The following is a 16,126-nucleotide window of genomic DNA, read 5'->3' as shown; positions in this document are numbered from 1 at the left end:
CTTAACTGTAATTTGTAGATGAGAAATGGAGGCATAGAAGTCAAATGGCTCAAGATTTACAATGGCTAGTAAGAAGATATGAGATTCTGGTTAAACTGAGCAAGCTACCATTAAAGACTCAACCCAGTAAACTGCTTCGTAAGAAGTTAAATCCATGGATGCTCTTGACTATTTATTTTAGGATAAAATTTAAAAAGCATCTTCTTGTTTACATAGTATATTGTGTTGATGGATTTTCAAATATTGAACCATCCCTGCATCCCTGGGAAGAAACCTACTTGATTATGGTGTATGATGGTTTTGATATTTTTTTGATTTGGTTTGCAAGAATTTTATTGAGTATTTTTGCATCTATATTCATAAGTAAAATTGACCTGAGGTTCTCTATCTTTGTAAGGTATCAGAGTAACTGTGGCTTCATAGAATGAATTAGATAGTGTTCCTTCTGTTTCTATTTTGTGGAATAGTTTGAGGATTACTAGTATAGTTTGAGGAGTATTGGTATTAACTCTTTGAAGGTCTGGTAGAATTCTGCACTAAAATCATCTGGTCCTGGGCTTTTTTCTGGTTGAGAGGTTTTTAAGGATTACTTTTATTTCCTTATGGGTTATGGGACTGTTTAGTAGTTTACCCGATTTTGATTTAATGCCAGTATGTGCTATGTCAAGAAAAAAAAAGTGACATGATCTTTAGACAAACTACAATATCCCTTGATGGTACAAGTCTTGGATATACCAGGAATTCATGGCACATACCTAAACATAATAAAAGCAATATATATCAAACCAATAGCCAACATCAAATTAAATGGAGAGAAATGAAAAGCAATTCCACTAAAACCAGGGATAAGACAAAGTTGCCCACTCTTTCCCTAGCTATTCAATATGGTACTCAAAGTCTAGCCAGAGCAATTAGACAACAAAAGGAGATCAAGGAGATACAAATTGGAAAGGAAGAAGTCAAAGTATCACTATTTGCAGATGAAATGATAGCATATATAAGCAACACGCAAAATTGTATCAGACCCAGGAGCGGCAGGACCCCTGCCTGAGACACCTCCGGAACCTGAAGGAAACAGACCGGATAAACAGTCCTCTGCACCCAAATCCCGTGGGAGGGAGAGCTAAACCTTCAGAGAGGCAGACAAGCCTGGGAAACCAGAAGAGACTGCTCTCTGTACATACATCTCGGACGCCAGAGGAAAACACCAAAGGCCATCTGGAATCCTGGTGCACTGAAGCTCCCGGAAGGGGCGGCACAGGTCTTCCTGGTTGCTGCTGCCCCAGAGAGCCCGTGGGCAGCACCCCCCGAGCAAACTTGAGCCTCAGGACCACAGGTAAGACCAACTTGTCTGTTGCAAGAAGGCTGCCTGGTGAAATCGGGACACACAGAGGCAGAATTCCTCTAGAACAGGGCACGTCCTGTGTTTACCAGAAGTCCCACACTCTCGGATCCCGGCCCGCAGCAGCTATCTGCTCCCAGACCCCGTGGGAAAGAGACCTCTCCGCCTGGTCAGGTGGGCACTCCTGAGGCTGCATAAGCTCCCGGAAGGGGTGGCACAGGTCTTCCTGGTTGCTGCCGCCAGAAAGAGCCCGTGGGCAGCACCCCGAGAGCGAACTTGAGCCTCGGGACCACAGGTAAGACCAACTTTTCTGCTGCAAGAAAGCTGCCTGGTGAACTCAAGACACAGGCCCACAGGAACAGCTGAAGACCTGTAGAGAGGAAAAACTACACGCCCGAAAGCAGAACACTCTGTCCCCATAACTGACTGAAAGAGAGGAAAACAGGTCTACAGCACTCCTGACACACAGGCTTATAGGACAGTCTAGCCACTGTCAGAAATAGCAGAACAAAGTAACACTAGAGATAATCTGATGGCGAGAGGCAAGCACAGGAACCCAAGCAACAGAAACCAAGACTACATGGCACCATTGGAGCCCAATTCTCCCATCAAAACAAACATGGAATATCCAAACACACCAAAAAAGCAAGATCTAGTTTCAAAATCATTTTTGATCATGATGCTGGAGGACTTAAAGAAAGATGTGAAGAACTCCCTTAGGGAAACACAGGAAAACATTAATAAACAAGTAGAAGCCTACAGAGAGGAATCGCAAAAATCCCTGAAAGAATTCCAGGAAAACACAATCAAACAGTTGAAGGAATTAAAAATGGAAAACGAAGCAATCAAGAAAGAACACATGGAAACAACCCTGGATATAGAAAACCAAAAGAAGAGACAAGGAGCTGTAGATACAAGCTTCACCAACAGAATACAAGAGATGGAAGAGAGAATCTCAGGAGCAGAAGATTCTACAGAAATCATTGACTCAACTGTCAAAGATAATGTAAAGCGGAAAAAGCTACTGGTCCAAAACATACAGGAAATCCAGGACTCAATGAGAAGATCAAACCTAAGGATAATAGGTATAGAAGAGAGTGAAGACTCCCAGCTCAAAGGACCAGTAAATATCTTCAACAAAATCATAGAAGAAAACTTCCCTAACCTAAAAAAAGAGATACCCATAGACATACAAGAAGCCTACAGAACTCCAAATAGATTGGACCAGAAAAGAAACACCTCCTGTCACATAATTGTCAAAACACCAAACGCACAAAATAAAGAAAGAATATTAAAAGCAGTAAGGGAAAAAGGTCAAGTAACATATAAAGGCAGACCTATCAGAATCACACCAGACTTTTCGCCAGAAACTATGAAGGCCAGAAGATCCTGGACTGATGTCATACAGACCCTAAGAGAACACAAATGCCAGCCCAGGTTACTGTATCCTGCAAAACTCTCAATTAACATAGATGGAGAAACCAAGATATTCCATGACAAAACCAAATTTACACAATATCTTTCTACAAATCCAGCACTACAAAGGATAATAAATGGTAAAGCCCAACATAAGGAGGCAAGCTATACCCTAGAAGAAGCAAGAAACTAATCGTCTTGGCAACAAAACAAAGAGAGTGAAAGCACACAAACATAACCTCACATCCAAATATGAATATAACGGGAAGCAATAATCACTATTCCTTAATATCTCTCAACATCAATGGCCTCACCTCCCCAATACAAAGACATAGATTAACAAACTGGATACGCAACGAGGACCCTGCATTCTGCTGCCTATAGGAAACACACCTCAGAGACAAAGACAGACACTACCTCAGAGTGAAAGGCTGGAAAACAACTTTCCAAGCAAATGGTCAGAAGAAGCAAGCTGGAGTAGCCATTCTAATATCAGATAAAATCAATTTTCAACTAAAAGTCATCAAAAAAGATAAGGAAGGACACTTCATATTCATCAAAGGAAAAATCCACCAAGATGAACTCTCAACCTAAATATCTATGCCCCAAATACAAGGGCACCTACATACGTAAAAGAAACCTTACTAAAGCTCAAAACACACATTGCACCTCACACAATAATAGTGGGAGATTTCAACACCCCACTCTCATCAATGGACAGATCATGGAAACAGAAATTAAACAGTGATGTCGACAGACTAAGAGAAGTCATGAGCCAAATGGACTTAACGGATATTTATAGAACATTCTATCCTAAAGCAAAAGGATATACCTTCTTCTCAGCTCCTCATGATACTTTCTCCAAAATTGACCATATAATTGGTCAAAAAACGGGCCTCAACAGGTACAGAAAGATAGAAATAATCCCATGCGTGCTATCGGACCACCACGGCCTAAAACTGGTCTTCAATAACAATAAGGGAAGAATGCCCACATATACGTGGAACTTGAACAATGCTCTACTCAATGATAACCTGGTCAAGGAAGAAATAAAGAAATTAAAAACTTTTTAGAATTTAATGAAAATGAAGGTACAACATACCCAAACTTATGGGACACAATGAAAGCTGTGCTAAGAGGAAAACTCATAGCGCTGAGTGCCTGCAGAAAGAAACAGGAAAGAGCATATGTCAGCAGCTTGACAGCACACCTAAAAGCTCTAGAACAAAAAGAAGCAAATACACCCAGGAGGAGTAGAAGGCAGGAAATAATCAAACTCAGAGCTGAAATCAACCAAGTAGAAACAAAAAGGACCATAGAAAGAATCAACAGAACCAAAAGTTGGTTCTTTGAGAAAATCAACAAGATAGATAAACCCTTAGCCAGACTAACGAGAGGACACAGAGAGTGTGTCCAAATTAACACAATCAGAAATGAAAAGGGAGACATAACTACAGATTCAGAGGAAATTCAAAAAATCATCAGATCTTATTATAAAAGCCTATATTCAACAAAACTTGAAAATCTTCAGGAAATGGACAATTTCCTAGACAGATACCAGGTATCGAAGTTAAATCAGGAACAGATAAACCAGTTAAACAACACCCATAACTCCTAAGGAAATAGAAGCAGTCACTAAAGGTGTCCCAACCAAAAAGAGCCCAGGTCCAGACGGGTTTAGTGCAGAATTCTATCAAACCGTCATAGAAGACCTCATACCAATATTATCCAAACTATTCCACAAAATTGAAACAGATGGATCACTACCGAATACCTTCTACGAAGCCACAATTACTCTTATACCTAAACCACACAAAGACACAACAAAGAAAGAGAACTTCAGACCAATTTCCCTTATGAATATCGACGCAAAAATACTCAACAAAATTCTGGCAAACCGAATTCAAGAGCACATCAAAACAATCATCCACCATGATCAAGTAGGCTTCATCCCAGGCATGCAGGGATGGTTTAATATATGGAAAACCATCAACGTGATCCATTATATAAACAAACTGAAAGAACAGAACCACATGATCATTTCATTAGATGCTGAGAAAGCATTTGACCAAATTCAACACCCCTTCATGATAAAAGTCCTGGAAAGAATAGGAATTCAAGGCCCATACCTAAACATAGTAAAAGCCATATACAGCAAACCAGTTGCTAACATTAAACTAAATGGAGAGAAACTTGAAGCAATCCCACTAAAATCAGGGACTAGACAAGGCTGCCCACTCTCTCCCTACTTATTCAATGTAGTTCTTGAAGTTCTAGCCAGAGCAATCAGAAAACAAAAGGAGATCAAGGGGATACAGATCGGAAAAGAAGAAGTCAAAATATCACTATTTGCAGATGATATGATAGTTTATTTAAGTGATCCCAAAAGTTCCACCAGAGAACTACTAAAGCTGATAAACAACTTCAGCAAAGTGGCTGGGTATAAAATTAACTCAAATAAATCAGTTGCCTTCCTCTATACAAAAGAGAAACAAGCCGAGAAAGAAATTAGGGAAACGACACCCTTCATAATAGACCCAAATAATATAAAGTACCTCGGTGTGACTTTAACCAAGCAAGTAAAAGATCTGTACAATAAGAACTTCAAGACACTGAGGAAAGAAATTGAAGAAGACCTCAGAAGATGGAAAGATCTCCCATGCTCATGGATTGGCAGGATTAATATAGTAAAAATGGCCATTTTACCAAAAGCAATCTACAGATTCAATGCAATCCCCATCAAAATACCAATCCAATTCTTCAAAGAGTTAGACAGAACAATTTGCAAATTCATCTGGAATAACAAAAAACCCAGGATAGCTAAAGCTATCCTCAACAATAAAAGGACTTCAGGGGGAATCACTATCCCTGAACTCAAGCAGTATTACAGAGCAATAGTGATAAAAACTGCATGGTATTGGTACAGAGACAGACAGATAGACCAATGGAATAGAATTGAAGACCCAGAAATGAACCCACACACCTATGGTCACTTGATTTTTGACAAAGGAGCCAAAACCATCCAGTGGAAAAAAGATAGCATTTTCAGCAAATGGTGCTGGTTCAACTGGAGGTCAACATGTAGAAGAATGCAGATCGATCCATGCTTATCACCCTGTACAAAGCTTAAGTCCAAGTGGATCAAGGACCTCCACATCAAACCAGACACACTCAAACTAATAGAAGAAAAACTAGGGAAGCATCTGGAACACATGGGCACTGGAAAAAATTTCCTGAACAAAACACCAATGGCTTACGCTCTAAGATCAAGAATCGACAAATGGGATCTCATAAAACTGCAAAGCTTCTGTAAGGCAAAGGACACTGTGGTTAGGACAAAACGGCAACCAACAGATTGGGAAAAGATCTTTACCAATCCTACAACAGATAGAGGCCTTATATCCAAAATATACAAAGAACTCAAGAAGTTAGACCGCAGGGAAACAAATAACCCTATTAAAAAATGGGGTTCAGAGCTAAACAAAGAATTCACAGCTGAGGAATGCCGAATGGCTGAGAAACACCTAAAGAAATGTTCAACATCTTTAGTCATAAGGGAAATGCAAATCAAAACAACCCTGAGATTTCACCTCACACCAGTGAGAATGGCTAAGATCAAAAACTCAGGTGACAGCAGATGCTGGCGAGGATGTGGAGAAAGAGGAACACTCCTCCATTGTTGGTGGGATTGCAGACTGGTAAAACCATTCTGGAAATCAGTCTGGAGGTTCCTCAGAAAATTGGACATTGAACTGCCTGAGGATCCAGCTATACCTCTCTTGGGCATATACCCAAAAGATGCCTCAACATACAAAAGAGACACGTGCTCCACTATGTTCATCGCAGCCTTATTTATAATAGCCAGAAAATGGAAAGAACCCAGATGCCCTTCAACAGAGGAATGGATACAGAAAATGTGGTACATCTACACAATGGAATATTACTCAGCTATCAAAAACAACGAGTTTATGAAATCCGTAGGCAAATGGATGGAACTGGAAAATATCATCCTGAGTGAGCTAACCCAATCACAGAAAGACATACATGGTATGCACTCATTGATAAGTGGCTAGTAGCCCAAATGCTTGAATTACCCTAGATCCCTAGAACAAACGAAACTCAAGACGGATGATCAAAATGTGAATGCTTCACTCCTTCTTTAAATGAGGAAAAAGAATACCCTTGGCAGGGAAGGGAGAGGCAAAGATTAAAACAGAGACTGAAGGAACACCCATTCAGAGCCTGCCCCACATGTGGCCCATACATATACAGCCACCCAATTAGACAAGATGGATGAAGCAAAGAAGTGCAGACCGACAGGAGTCGGATGTAGATCGCTCCTGAGAGACACAGCCAGAATACAGCAAATACAGAGGCGAATGCCAGCAGCAAACCCTGAACTGAGAATAGGTCCCCCGTTGAAGGAATCAGAGAAAGAACTGGAAGAGCCTGAAGGGGCTCGAGACCCCATATGTACAACAATGTCAAGCAATCAGAGCTTCCAGGGACTAAGCCACTACCTAAAGACTATACATGGACTGACCCTGGACTCTGACCTCATAGGTAGCAATGAATATCCTAGTAAGAGCACCAGTGGAAGGGGAAGCCCTGGGTCCTGCTAAGACTGAACCCCCAGTGAACTAGACTATGGGGGGAGGGCGGCAATGGGGGGAGGGTTGGGAGGGGGACACCCATAAGGAAGTGGAGGGGGGAGGGGGATGTTTGCCCGGAAACCGGGAAAGGGAATAACACTGGAAATGTATATAAGAAATACTCAAGTTAATAAAAAAAAAAAAATTGTATCAGAGAGTTCCTACAGCTGATAACTTCGGCAAAGTGACTGGATAGAAAATTAACTCAAACAAGTTAGTATCCTTCCTTTATACACATAATAAACAGGTTGAGAAAGAAATGAGGAAAGCAACACTCTTCACAACAGCCACAGATAGTATAAAATAACTTGCTGTAATTTTTGCCAAGCAACAGAAAGATCTGCATAACAAGAACTTTAAATGCCTGAAAGAAGTTGAAAAAGACCTCAGAAGATGGAAAGATCTCCCATACTCATGGATTGGTAGGATTAACAAAGTGAAAAATGTACAAATTTAATGCAATTCCATCAAAATTCCTACACAATTCTTCACAGGCATGGAAAGAGCAATTCTCAACTTATGGAAAGACAAAAACCAAGGATAGCATACACAATTCTCAACAATACAAGTCTTGTAGGGGAAATCATCATCCTTGATGTCAAGAGCCACTACAAAGCAACAGTGATAAGGAATGCATGGTATCGGTTCAGAGACAGACAGATCTACCAATAGAATAGAAGTGAAGACCCAGAAATAAACCCACACACCCATGGACACTTGATCTTTGACAAAGAAGCCAAACCACACAGTGAAAAAAGAAAGCATCCTCAATATACGGTGCTGGTCTAACTGGTGGTCTGCTGTAGAAGAATGAAAATAGATCTGCATTTATTACCTTGCACAAAGCTCAAGTCCAAGTGGATCAAGGTCCTCAACATAAAACCAGATACACTGAATTTAATAGAAGAGAAAATGGAACAGAGCCTCAGACTCATTGGCATAGGGGAAACCTTCTTGAACAGAACACCAATGGCCCAGGCCCTAGGATCAAGAATTGACAAATGGAACCTCATGAAGTGAAAAGCTTCTGTAAGGCACAGACACTGTCAATAGGACAACCTACATACTGGAGAAAGATCTTCACTAACCCTACATCCGACAGATGACTAATATCCAAAATATAAAGAACTCAAGAAGTTAACCTCCATAAATCCCAATTAACTCAATTAAACAACCCAATATAAAAAACGGGGTACAAGGCTAAACAGAGAATTCACAACCGAGTAATCTCAAATGGGCAAGAAGCAATTAAAGAAATGTTCAAAGTCCTTAGTCATCAAGGGAAACACAAATCAAAATAACCCTGAGATTCCATCTCACATCAATCAGAATGGTTAAGGTGAAAAAAACTTAGGTGACAGCAGATGCTGTCGAGGATATGCAGAAAGACGAACACTCCTCCATTGCTGGTGGGACTAAAAACTGGTACAACCACTCTGGAAATCAATCTGATGGTTCCTCAGAAAACTGGAAATAGTTCTACCTGAAGATCCAGCTGTACCACTCCTGGCCATATACCCAAAAGACGGTCCAATATATAACAAGGACACATGTTCCAGTATGTTCATAGCAGCCTTGTTTGTGATAGTCAGACACCGGAAACAACCCAGATGTCCCAGAAGAATGGATACAGAACATGTGGTTCATTTCCACAGTGGAGTACCACTCAGCTATTAAGAATGAGGACATCCGAGTTTTGCAGGCAAATGGATGGAACTAGAAAATATTATCCTGAGTGAGGTAACACAGACCCAAAAGGACATACATAGTACATACTCACTGATAAGCGGATATTAGCCATAAAATACAGAATACCTAGGATACAACCCGCAGACCATAAGAAGTTTAACAAGCAGGAAGGCCCAAGTGAGGGTATTTCAGTCACACTTAGAAGGGGGAGAAAAGAATCATGGGAGGCAGAGGGAGGAAGGGATGTAGGTGGGAGAGGGGAGGGGAAGAGAAAAAGGGGAACAGGCTGAGGTATGGGGTGGGGAGAGCTGAGAGAAGTCCAGAGGGCCAGGAAAATGAATGAATGGAAATATGCATGGAATGATGGGAAGTAGGGAAACTAGAAAGTCCCAGAGACCTGAGAGGGAAGAGACTCTCAGGATTCAAAGGGAGGGACCTTAACCAAAAGGCCCAACAGTGGGGAATAGAACTCTGAAAAGTCTACCTCCAGCAGAAAGACAGGGCTGCATACACAAGCCCCCTGGAACATATGCAGCAGGGGACTACCTGGTCTGGCCTCAGTGGGAGAAGATATGCTTAATCCTCAAGAGAAGTGAGGCCCCAGATAAGGGGGATGCCTGGGGTGTGGGGTGGGAGAGGACCCTCTTCCAGGCAAAGGGGAAGGAGGAATTGGATTAGGAAATGTGAGAGGGGGACTGGGAGAAGGGGCAATGGCTGGAATGTAAATAAATTAATTTTAAAAAAGCATCTCCTTGGGCTCATAAAGATGGCTCAGTTGTTAAAAGTACTTGTTTGCCTTTGAGGACTGGACTTTGGTTCCCAGCTCCCACAGGGCAGCTCACGATTATCCATTACTCCAGTTCTAGCAGACCTGACACCCTCTTCTGATTTCGGTGGGCACTTGGTATATACATGCATCCAGGCAAATACCAACAAATCTCTAAGGGAATGCAAACCACATCCCCCTTGTATAATAATTCTCTGTGATTAAAATAACAGGACCTTACCTACCCAAGAATAATGACTAAGCATCCACTGGCATCCACTGGCAGCAAAGACAGAGCCAGAAGATTCTTTTTGGGTTTTAATGTGGTCTCTGCTTTTACAAGGGATCACAGTTGAAGGCACTGCTAAATTTGGACCTCACAGGAAATTATAGAATTTATATTTTTGTGAAGAATGATAAGCTAAGCTCAGAGGCACTTGAATGAATATAGAAGAAATTTAAACCAATTTAACTTAAATTAAGAAAGCCAAGAGAGAAAAGAAAAGAAAAAATACAAAAACAAACACCACTACCACCACCACCACCACCACCACCAACGAAGCCCCGAAGATGCTGTGCAGTATCACACGCCTCAGGTAAGGCTGATAAGAAAGACTAAGACCAATGTCCACTGTGTGTCTGATGACTTCCAGTTAAGAGAAACAGTTCCCTACCCCAGTGCTCCTACAGATTCATGCAAATTCAAACTGGGCTCACGTTTACAAAATCAAGGTGAGACAGTCAGTCAATAGTGGGATTTCTTTCATGCAAGCTTCAGGGAAGAACAAACCTCACAGTCAGTCATTTCTTCCCTCAGACTATTTGGCTAACTCACCCACAATACATCCAGTCACTCAAGCAGGATCTGCTTCTGAAGAGGGGTTACCTTAGGTCCACGTGTTTAATATGAGGCATCCTTCTTAAGGCCTGTAGTCTAAGGGTCTCCATACAGTTCCCAGCCATGCACAGTTTATCCACAGCAGTCAGCTTCTCCAACACCTCTGGAATGTCAGTGAATTCATTAAAGGAAAGACCCAGATAGCTGAGCTGGTGCATGTTCTCCAACTCAGCAGGAAGGGACTGGAGAAAATTTCCATCCAGCAAGAACGTCTGTAAGCTATCAAAGAAAATAGAATAATTTTACAGAAAAGTACAGTTTTGAACTTTGCTATCAACACACACACATATCCGTGAAGCTCATATCACTGTAATGCTGCAAAATGCATAAAGACAAGGTAGAAGGTAACAATGGACAAGGAGGGAAAGGATCAAAATAAGGACTTTAGGCTTCTATTAAAATGGGAACTGTTACCGATCTCAACTTGCAAAGGCATACATGGGGAAGTGTGGTAACAAACCAGCTCCAATATACATTGTTCCATTTTTTCTTAAAATTAATATCTAAGACTTAAAATTCTGTAACTCAGAAAATGAAAAACTCATTCATAAAGAACTTTAATTTTCACACAACTTTGAACTCTAAACTTTTAACATGTGAACTGTACACAGACCACAGAGTGACATACTGCTAGGTCTAAGGCCACACTTCCTTGGCAAACAAATAAATTAATATGATGTGCAAGTTCCACGGAGCTCTCTACAGGTAGCCGCAGTGGTGGAAAGTACTTACTTCTGCATAGCTCCAACAGCTGCTGGGACTTCTCGCAGGGCATTGCAAGACACATTCAGCTCTGCCAGGGTTGGGATGCTGCAGACTGCTGACGGAAAGGCTCCTAGGTGGTTATTGGAAAGGTTAAGGCTCTTCAATTTGGTGAATCTATCCCAATAAAGAGAGAGAAGAGACAAAGTCACAAACACATAGCAGATCCCTGAGGAGAATCCTGCTCAGCTCCCTGGTCTGACTGAGGTAGAACTCTGCCTCTGGCAAAGTCAGAGGGTAAGTCCGAGTCCAAGGCCAGTGTTTTACCTAAAAGGTAAAAGCATTCAGCAGGACTTGTTGCTTTAAGATCGAGTTGACTGGGGAGTAAGTTCTACTGGACAACTTTTTTACATAAAGAGTCCTGGGAAGGACCCTGAGCAAGAAAATCTGGGAAACAAGGCTTCCTGGTATCTCCCAGTCCAAAATTTGTGCCTCTCGCCTCCAACCCCAGCTCAGCAGAACAAACTCTCAAAGCTGTTTCCCAGATGCCCCGGGCTCTGCAGAGTCAGGTTTAGGACCGGTTCCCATCATCCCTGTCTAACACAGCACTTGTTGCTGCCCACACAACCTTCTTGAAGAACTCTCTTCAGTTCATACCAATGCTCTTCCCCGAGCCCCTTCCGAACTCTCCCTAACCCTCTTCCTCCTTATGTGCATCTCTATTTCTTCTCCCACTTCAGACCAGCACTCATGGCCAGTCTATTTTTCCTGCTCTATACCTCATCTTCCTTGGAATCTCACTGCTCCTTGAATGGCTCGTTCCATCCCATCACAACCTGTGATGGTTTGCATATGCTTGGCCCAGGGAGTGGCACTATTAGAAGGTGTGGCCTTGTTGGAGGAAGTGTGTCACTGTGGGGTGGGCTTGGAGACCCTCCTCCCAGCTGCCTGAGGATGCTCAGGCTGTTCCTGGCTCCCTGTGGCTGAAGATGTAGAACTCAGCTTTTCCTGCACTACGCCTGCCTGGATGCTGCCATATTCCCACCTTGATGATACTGGACTGAACCTCTGAGCCTGGCCCCAATTAAATGTTGTCCTTATAAGAGTTGCCTCGGTCATGGTGTCTGTTCTTAGTAGTAAAACCCTAAGACACAACCTGTCCTTGCTCTGAGCCATCCTACTTCTTTTATCAAAAACTTAATAAATCCTTCTACCTGCTCTGCTTTGGTAGGGTCCTTTTATTTTCTCAGTCACTCAGGCAACTGCAGAAGCTGTCTTTAATGTTTACCTCTCTGTGTATTCAACACTTACACTCTGGACATCTACTCATATGAGATGAGAAACGGTTAATTCTTGCAAAGACTGCCCAGCCTAATAGTTAGTCCTTTACGCTCTGCTAAGAGCATACAGGTGATTACATAACCAACTTACTAAAATTTATGATAAAATATTAAGCTGTAGTCCCCACGAAATGTAAAATTTTATTCAGCATAGAAAATTGATAGTGTACCTACTGAACAGGGCCAAAGCATTACCATTTTTAATAACAGCTATCTTATTGGATGCATGAATATAGATCTACTAGTAACTTAGATTGACAAAAAGGCAAATAATGATTGTTTTACTGAATTTCCATTTTTTTAGTTGTTTTTACTATTATACTTCTGTCCATTAGATCTTTAGAGAGACTTCTTTTTCTTTATTCCGCTTGCCTATACCCTCTCACATACAAGGTAAGGTGACGGGCTCTGCTACTCCAGGGTTTGCAAGAGATATTTTGGGAACCTCCAAAGAGTTTAAGACCCTCTCGTCAAATCCCAAGGTCGAAGCTATTTTTACAGGGATCCACGGCACTTGCTTTGTGCTACTTGTGCTTTCAGGTATTTAACAGTTTTCTCAGTCTGCATCTCCTTTGAAAGCACATCTGGCTGAACGCACTGAGAATCCAGACAGACAGGAAAAGACTTGCTAAACTAGAAAATAATGACAATCACCTTAATATTTGTACTGTGTAAATGGTTTCCATTAAACATGTCACTATTATCTATATATTATCTTGCTTTTTATATACAGAGTTCACTGAAGGCAGGCTCCTGGTGTTTTTCAGTTTTGGAAAGGGCAAAGGAGTGCTAGAATAAGGTTATCAGACAAGCTACAGAACAGCATTGAAATGACTGGCAGACAATTAGTTTTTCTCATTAAGAATGTCCCAAATATTGCCTGGGCCATACTCAGGCTTACAAAGCAATCATCATGTGTTACTCAAATGTAACCAGCAGTTGCTCTATCCCTTCTCCCCTCAAATATGACAGCATCCCCTCAGATGTTTCTCCCAGTCACTGCAGATGAAACCATTGTTCCCAGTCAACCAAAACAGTGGCCCTCTTTCTACCTGCTTTCCACATTTGCTAAGAACAGGGTACAGCTTAAAAGTTTGCATGTTATTAAATTGAGAATTACAAGACCTTCCAGGAAGGAAATGGAACAACATAACAGAACATATAGATTTCCAGAAAGAGAACAGGATTTCACAGTTAGGAAGTACCCAAGGGGAACAAAGAAGACCTGGCTTTCAGAGAAGTTAACAATGCAGCAAGTGAAACTCACTTACGCAAACAGATTTAATAGAACTCTATCACTGTTGAGAATAAACCAAACAGCTCATGCTCAATGGGACGGGAGGCTCTTAGCAAATATCTCTCATTCACCTATATACAATGATTGTTATCCATCACATAAAGAAAAGAACGTACAATTATTTTCTCAATCAACTCAATGACAAAGTAAGAGAGGACTGGGGTCAGTTGTTCTCAACCCACGCTGTGGATTATGGGTACTAACCATGAGAAAACACCTATTTCTGATGGTTTTAGAAACTGAGTCACTGCTAAGTAGGAAAATTACAGCTATGAAGTGGCAATAGACATAATTTTATGGTGGGGGGGGGTCACCACAACATGAGGAACTGCACTACAGCTTTAGGGAGGTCGAGAACCAATAGCTTAGATAATGACAGTGGTCCTGCATCCTAGAGCCAAGCAGCCTCTAAAGAACAGTAGGCCTTACTTGCCATGTCAGTAGGCTGGCCACTGTGCTACTACTGCAGGAAGATGTGCTGCAGTGGAAAGGAGGAGTCCACATATAGTCCACACTGGGTTGGGATCTCACCCAGGATAGCTGAAGTCATAGATGACGTCACTATGGACCACTAGTTGGAAAGTCATGATCCCACGTTCTAAAAAAAATCGGGGACATCATTAATAATACTCAAATAGTTTCAGATTTCTGTGTATTTCAGATTGCGGACTTTTAATTAGGAAATATATTTAAAAGACAGAACCAATAGAAGGACTTGCTCTTTCTCTCTGTGTGATAAATTTGGGATGTTGGTTTAAACAAACTATATCACTAAAATTATCTCACCTGTTTGCAGATGCCAATAAGTTTAAAGTAATTTCATGTGGAGACATCTTTTCCACATTAGGAATAAAAAGCAAGATTCCCCAATTCCCCACCAAAATGGTACCTCATGTTTCCATAGCCTGTGGGGTCTGTCCCCTGGTCCTACCCTCTCCTGCATGTGTGCTCAGGCTCACCCACAGACACAGAGCCCGAGTGCTTGGGCTGCAGTGTCACGTTCACACAGGGAGGGACAGGGCAGTGGAGTTGAGACGCGGTGCCGGCTGCTGCTGCACACAGACCTGGAGCGCAGGCCTGAGATCTGAATCTCGACACTGTATATTTGACATGAGAGAAAGAACACATTGCACATCTTTCTAGCTTTCTTATAATTTAAGCATTCAAATACATGTGGTGTAGGGCTGCACTCACAGTCTTTTTCTACAGTCACAGGTTGCAGGAGCTGACTCATAGAGAAGTTCTCTCGTGAGTCCCTTCCTGCCATGTTTCCCATATCCTGGCAAAACTCTAAACAGCCAATTCCCCCAAATTCTTCTGAGAGGGACTAAAGATTATCTACAAAAACCTGGGTTCCTATTCGTAATGCACCAACAATAAAACTCTTCTGGCTCAGCAGCTCTAACCCTTAGATTTCTTGGAGTTAGTTTTCTGTGTACTCAGAAAACAGTTAGGTTCTAGTACTGCAGATTCAAACTGCTGTTACAGAAGGACAGGAGTGTCCATGCAGAATGCACATCTCTCTGGTCCTTAGAAGGTAATGAATAAGCAGAGTCAATGAACAAGGCCTGCGAGACACAGCTCAAAGTGACCTTTTGCTTACTTAAAACGAGAAAACTTGCGAGTCGGGTACCACCACAGTATGGTAGAAAAAGACTGGAAATCACAACTCCCTGTAACATAAGAGTGTACAGTGTTAAGCTACACAGCTGGAAAGACGTCCTAGTCATTAAGAGTATTACTCTTGCAGAGGACTACAATGTGGTTCCTCATACCCACCACAGGTAAGCTGCAACCTCTTTACTCCAGGACTCCATAACCCCTCTTCATTCTATCACAGACACATACATACATGAAGAAAAATAAAGCAAGATAAATAAATGAATAAATAAGAATGAACTAAACCTTTTTTAAAAAGTGACATTCGGCTCAAAATGCCAGATAAACAATATGTATACAAAAGCAGTTGTAAAATAAAACTGGCTGATTTGAAAGAAAAAATTCTAAACATGGACATTTGGTCC

At 41.6% G+C, this 16,126-nt stretch overlaps 1 protein-coding gene across 1 annotated transcript in view; it reads right to left on the bottom strand.

Moving 5' to 3' along the window:
- Phlpp1 (PH domain and leucine rich repeat protein phosphatase 1) overlaps positions 1–16,126 on the bottom strand; it is a 222,488-nt gene that overhangs the window by 58,615 nt on the left and 147,747 nt on the right. Inside the window, exons 5-6 of the mRNA NM_021657.2 lie at positions 11,496–11,642; positions 10,752–10,982 (exon numbers count right to left, since the gene is read on the bottom strand). Of these exons, the coding sequence (NP_067689.2) occupies positions 10,752–10,982; positions 11,496–11,642 (378 nt within the window). The remainder of the gene's footprint in view (positions 1–10,751; positions 10,983–11,495; positions 11,643–16,126) is intronic.

The sequence above is a fragment of the Rattus norvegicus genome, chromosome 13 (assembly GCF_036323735.1).
Source record: "Rattus norvegicus strain BN/NHsdMcwi chromosome 13, GRCr8, whole genome shotgun sequence".
NCBI classification, from domain to species: domain Eukaryota; kingdom Metazoa; phylum Chordata; class Mammalia; order Rodentia; family Muridae; genus Rattus; species Rattus norvegicus.
Note: the sequence above shows the minus strand (reverse complement) of the source record. Positions and strands in the feature narration are given on the sequence as shown.